Source organism: Lithobates pipiens, unplaced genomic scaffold (genome assembly GCF_037356315.1).
Source record: "Lithobates pipiens isolate NorthernLeopardFrog02 unplaced genomic scaffold, aLitPip1_a1.2 Scaffold_19, whole genome shotgun sequence".
Classification (NCBI taxonomy): Eukaryota; Metazoa; Chordata; class Amphibia; order Anura; family Ranidae; genus Lithobates; species Lithobates pipiens.
In genome coordinates this window covers 18,751,425-18,757,718 of record NW_027507764.1, presented here as the reverse complement: position 1 = coordinate 18,757,718, position 6,294 = coordinate 18,751,425, and the positions used below count along the sequence as shown (strand labels likewise).

Sequence of the window (6,294 nt, the reverse complement as noted above, 5' to 3'; positions counted from 1 at the left end):
GCCAGCCTCCACCTCCATGCTGACACAATCATCCTCCTCCTCCTCATCCTCTTCCTGTGTGATGGGTGACAGTGCATGCATCCCTGATCATGCCCCACTGGCGTGGTGAGAAAAAACCGAGCTCCCCTGACCCTGTCCTGGTGCCTTAGTCGCACAGGTACTCATTGATGGCCCTCTGCTGCATGTGCAGCCGCTGCAGCATGGCCAACGTTGAGTTCCACCTGGTGGGCATGTCACATATAAGGCGGTTCTTGGGCAGGTTCAACTCCTTTTGGAGCTCAGCCAGCCGAAAATGTTCTCTAGCTAGATAGGAGAACAGACGTATCATCAAGATGGATATGAAATTTGATGATGAACTTTAGGATTCCTTCTGTTGTGGACTTCTGAGGTTTACCAGCAGTCAAGACTCTCCTCAGTTACGAGGTCACCGTAGACCTCCACATGGCACAGGGTCAGGTATTCATAGTGCCCCGGGATCACCACGCTGACGTATTGACCCTCCATTCCATTACAGCAGAAAATTGTCGTAGGATCAGAAACTTGGGTGACCTTACCGCACCTGTGGAGAACAAACAAGGATCAATGGAATGATACAGAAATGATACTTATTTACTTGGAGGAGGTTTACTAAAGGTGCCCAAAGTGTTCATTAACCACTTGATTTCCGGGCACCTAAACCCCCCTCCTGCCCAGATCATTTTTCAGCTTTTAGCGCTGTCACACTTTGAATGACAATTGCGTGGGCACTGATAGGCTGCACTGATGAGCACTGATAGGCTGCACTGGTGGGCACTGATAGGCTGCATTGATGGGCACTGATAAGGTTACACTGATGGGCAATGATAAGGCGGCACTGTTGGGCATTAGTAGGCAGCACTGGTGGGCACTCATAGGTGGCACTGGTGGGAATTGATAGGTGGCATTGGTGGGCACTGAGAGGTGGCACTGATGGGTTGCACTGATAGGCAGGACTGAAGGGCATTGATAGGTAGCACTGAAGGGCACTAATAGATGGCACTGAAAGGTGGCACTGATAGCTGGCACTGATGGGTGGCAGTGATGGGCACTGATTGGCACTGATAGGTGACACTGATAGGCAGCACTGCTAGGTGGCACTGATGAAGCACTGATTGGCACCACTGGTGGGAATTAATAGGTGGCACTCGTGCGCATTGATAGGTGGCACTGATTATTGGCACTTATGTACTGATGTGCACAGATTTGTGGCACTGTGGGCACTGATTCGTGGCACTGGCAGGCGGTACTGGTGGGGACATATGAGGCGGCTTCCCCTCTTCCTCTTCGGGACCGATGTCCCTTCAACAGAAGCCGGTGATTGCCTTTTTCTCTCCTCATGCTGTCAGCGCGAGAAGATTAAAAAAACGATTACCGATCTTCTGTTTACATCATGTGATCAGCTGTCATTGGCTGATAGCTGATTATGTGGTAAGGGGCCGGGATCGTCCCCTTACTCCGATCTGTGATCACCCGAGTCTCATTGATTCGGGTGATTACAGCGCTCGCCACGCGTGCCCTTCAGGTGGCGTGGCGAGCGTGCAAAGAGGAGGACCTCTATTGAAGGCCTCCCGGCAAAGCAGATGCACATTCACTGTAGCCGTCATTCGGCTATAGCACAGATATGAAGGGGTTAATTTTATTGTCATGCCTGTTGGCCATTTAGGTTTCTCCAGAAGCTCGACTGAAAAATTCTCAGATAGCAACCTCTACGTCTTGCATTGTTGCAAGGGTGTGAAAATCATTGTTTTTCCCTCTTGTAATGCTGGAAGTGGGGAGTGAAAGTTGAATGGTTTTCACACCATTGCGACAAGATAGTACATAAGGGGGGGGGGGGTTCAGGTTTTTGAAGGGACCTAAATGGCTTCCTGGTACGACTATAACAATAATAAATATTTTACAAAGCTGCACACCTTTGTAATATCTACTAAATCCCATCAACTGCATGGGTTATTTTATTTTGGGCCATTTTTTCCCCACAAATAGAGATTTATTTTGGTGCTATTTGATCACCTCTTCATTTTTTATTTTTTGCGCTATAAACAAAAAAACAAAAAGAGCAACAATTTTTAGAAAAAAAAATGAAATATTTTTTACTTTTTTCTATAATAAATATCCCCAAAAATATATAAAAAAATGAATTTCTTTCTCAGTTTAGGCTGATATGTATTCTACATATTTTTGGTAAAAAAAAAAACAAATAAACACAATAAGCGTATATTGATTGGTTTGCGCAAAAGTTATTGCATCTACAAAATAGGGGATAGATTTATGGAATTTTTTTTTTTTTTTTTAGTAATGGCGGCTATCTGCGATTTTTATCGTGACTGCGACATTATGGCGGACACATCGGACACTTTTGACACTATTTTGGGACTATTGTCATTTATACAGCGATCAGTGCTATAAAAATGCACTGATTACTGTGTAAATGACACTGGCAAGGAAGGGATTAAACGCTAGGAGGCAATCAAGGGATTAAGTGTGTCCTAGGGAGTCATTCTAACGGGGGGGGGAGGGCTACTACTGACATGACAGCGATCATTGCTCCCGATCACGGGGAGCAGTAGATTCCTGGCATGTTACTAGGCAGAATGGGGAAATGCCTTGTTTACTCCCCGTTCTGCCGCTGACATGAAAGTGGGCCCCTGTGGACATCAAGTCCATGGGACCCATGGACACGGTCACGGAGTATGCACGCGAACACAATGCCGCAATTTAAAGGGGACGTACCTGTATGCCCATTTGCCCAGCCGTGCCATTGTGCCAACGTACAGTACATCATTGTGCGCTAGTCGTCATGTGGTTAATATGATGGTGGAAACCCCTGTGAGACCAACCCTTTTCTTAGAATGTTTACTTTCTCTTTAAATATATTCATAGGTCAAATCCAGTCATGCAGTAATGTCTCTTATTTTGGGTTCAGGGTGCTGCATAGGACCTTTGTCATTGAGCTTTTTTTTGCATCAGATGTGTTTTGTATTATCATACAAGTCTATGAGAAGTCAAAACTCTCTTGGAGTAGGTCAATGCAGATCAGAAAAGGTCACATGTTCCTGTCAATTATTCCTGAATGATCTCTGAAGCCTCTCAAACTGATGCCATTGACACAAGCCTAAAGCCCATTGACACAGGTAACCTACCTGTACAGTGTCCTGTCCCCGTGGTACTCACACCGGGTTGTTATTGTCTGGAGAATTTCCAATTCGGACCTCAGCGCCCATCAACCTTTGCATTGCGCCATCTGATCGTCCAGTGACTACAACGACATTCACTTTGTATTTCTGTTTCAGGTCTACCTTCCACCAGGGCGATAGGTCCGCATTTGTGTGGAAACAGAAGCCATGATACCAGTTGGTATCTACCACATCATTGATGGCCTTGTAAGCGAGAGCCGCAAACTCAAAAACTGAACTCTCCGAGGCTTCCCCGCTTCTGGCGATATCTGTGGCTGAAGAAAGGAAAACAAAACACACTCAATAATTATACATCATGTACAAAGTATTTCCATTGTTCTAAAGGGGCCTTCACCAAAAAAAGAACTGTAGACTGCAATGGTGTCAATAATTTGACTGAGACATTGAGATTGATTTACTATACTATAGCTGGAGAGTTCAAAAGTAACTTCCAAGTAAATTTAGGGGAATACTTATTTTAACCAAATAAAAAATACGGATCATGAAAATTAATTTTTATGTTGTCGGTTTTTCCAACATGTCACATTCTTCTGTAGGCACTTGTAGTCATCTGGAGGAGAAAGTCGAAAGGAAACTACTTCACCTATGGTCTCCTTAGTCACAGAGAGGTGGCATCTGATTGGATGCTGGCATCCCATATGTCATTGGTGGACATCTTGGGCCAGTAAGAGTCTATTCAAGACCCTGGCTCCTGTGTTTGGTGCACATTTCATGTGTGACTAGTGTAGGGACAGGTCACCCATCTGTCAGGGACAGTGATTAGCATCAGGGAGAGGTTCCAGATGAGTAGGGGGAAGTTCAGGGACATGCCAGCCTTCTTGGAATCCTCCCCACTTGGATATGGACTGGCCGGGCCACATTCCGCCCCTCAAAACAGGTGCTGTCAGCACACCAGAGACCTTACAATACTACTCCTCGCAGTTTCATCCTGTAAAGCCCCATACACACTATCAGTTTTTCTGCTGAGTTTTTCCCTCAGATTTACCAAAACCATATAATATGAGGTCAAACCTTAGGAGTTTCAATGTGTATGCAATCAGACAGGCCCTTGTACTACATGGTTTTGGTAAATCTGAAGGAAAAAGTCAGCAGAAAAACTGATAGTGTGTATGGGACATAAGTGTTCCCAGTTGCTGACACTTTTAGGTTGGCTCTGTTCCCTTGGAGAGTCCTTAGATCCACCCTTACGAGAATGTTCCCCCCCAGAATTGCACCTAAACGTGCCGCTACTTCACACACAGGCAGCGCAAAGCTCCATGAATTTATAGTTTCCCAGCTCTCTTTCCCGGGATTGGTTGGCAGCTATGGGTGGAGAGACCAGATAAAACTGATTGCTGGTCATGCATACACTTGTGTCATATGGTGCTAAGGGCAATGAGATATCTTGTGATTTTTTCTGATGTTTACAGTGAACATTCTAATCATTGGCATCAAGTCTGGAGAACCCAATTTAAATTGTATAGGTTTGAAGTAGTAGTAAATTTAGGGGTATACTTATTTTAAACATATGAAAAATATGGATCATGGAAATTTATTTTTATGTGTTGGTTTTTCCAGCATATTTTTTGTAGGCACTTGTAGGCAGGTGCAGTCTATTTTCTCCACTGCAGGAGGTGCTCACCTGAAGCGGCAATGTAAGTGGAGGAGAAAGTCAAAAGGAACCTAGTTCCTCTATGGTCTCCTTAGTCAAAGAGGCAGCATATGATTGGATGCTGGCATCCCATGTGACATTTGTGGCCATCTTGGGCCCGTAGGAGTCTTTTGTTGGTGCACATTTCTTGTGTGGCTAGAGTATGGACAGGCCACCCATCTGTCAGGGACAGGGATTAGCATCAGGGAGAGGTTCCAGATGGGTAGTGAAAGTGCAGTAACATGCCAGCCTTCCTGGAATCCTCCCCACTTGGATATGGACCGGCCAGGCCACATTCCGCCCCTAAAAACAGGCGATGTCAGCACACCAGAGACCTTCCGCTATTACTCTTCGCTGTTTCATTCTGTGAGCGCTCCCAGTTGGGTTGCCTTCTCACTGGACATGTTGGGTATTGCTGAACTTCAATTTCAGTACAATTCTGTTTCCAGCAACTGGACTCTGGATGCCGCTTACACATGACCAGTTTTTCCATCAGAATAAACTCTGACGGTTTTTCCAACGGAGTTCCACTGAAACTGACTTGCGTACACACGTAGTTTTTGGTCCTTCGTAACAGCATACAGACGAAAGGTTTTCCGGATAGGAATTGATTTAGTCAGAAAGATTTAAAACGTGTTCTATTTCTAGGTCCATCAGAATTTAAAAAAAAAAGTGCGCTGAAGCCCACACACGATCGGAATATCCGATGAAATTATTCTGTCAGACTTTTCCTGCCAGAAAGTCTGATCGTGTGTATACGGCATGAGAGTTTACCACTCTGCACCTCCACACACACTATTTCAATCAAGATCCAATGATTGCCTGTTCAAATGTTTAAAAAGTCAACCATTTCCATGGGGTGTTTTTACATTTTTATATGGCTACATTTTACTAAGAATAAGAGACAGGAATAGGCTGTATAAAAACTTTGGAATTGGTCTAGTTTCTAGATGAGTGTTGTTGATACCTTTATTGCATATCTCTTTAAAATAGCTGAAGGAGTTCTTTTGATGACCTACCTGCTGCCATAAGAGTGTATTCAGACCCTCCTCCTCATCTAGTGCACCAAAGTCATTTTTAATGTACTTTTTTACCTTTATATTATTCTTACCTCCAGGTGGACGGCTGCAGCACCAAGCCAGACCCAACGACCCCAGGAAAAGCAAAGCCACCAAAGTCTTCATTCTGGAGGAGAAACCAAGACACAAAGAGTCTGTTACTATAGTATGTTACACGAAAAGGTGATTCTGCATCTCTTCCTCAGTATCATCTCTTCTTTCTCTGGTACTTAGAAATATCTCTTCTTAGTATTAAAATAAATTCTTTCGATCAGATCTGTAATTTCATATACAGTGCCTTCAAAAAGTATTCATACCCCTTGAAATTTTCCACATTTTGTCACGTTACAACCCAAAAACCTAAATGTATTTTCTTGATCATACATCACGGGAC

The 6,294-nt window shown here is 44.2% G+C and overlaps 1 protein-coding gene across 1 annotated transcript; it reads right to left on the bottom strand.

The window, feature by feature from the left end:
* Positions 1 to 390: 390 nt before the first annotated feature.
* On the bottom strand, positions 391 to 6,026 carry LOC143997936 (pentraxin fusion protein-like). Its single transcript, XM_077493755.1, has 3 exons — positions 5,954 to 6,026; positions 3,190 to 3,466; positions 391 to 559 (listed from the first exon to the last, which is right to left on the bottom strand). Exons 1-3 carry the CDS (start codon positions 6,024 to 6,026, stop codon positions 391 to 393), a joined length of 519 nt encoding a protein of 172 aa, XP_077349881.1.
* Positions 6,027 to 6,294: the final 268 nt, after the last annotated feature.

Bases quoted from the DNA above. Each gene is read 5' to 3' on its own strand.
- LOC143997936 (XM_077493755.1), bottom strand. From the start codon at position 6,026: ATGAAGACTTTGGTGGCTTTGCTTTTCCTGGGGTCGTTGGGTCTGGCT. The intron at 3,467-5,953 runs GTAAGAATAATA...TCCTTTCTTCAG, and splicing joins CTGCAGCCGTCCACCTGGAG to CCACAGATATCGCCAGAAGC. The intron at 560-3,189 runs GTGAGTACCACG...TGTTCTCCACAG, and splicing joins CCAGACAATAACAACCCGGT to GTGCGGTAAGGTCACCCAAG.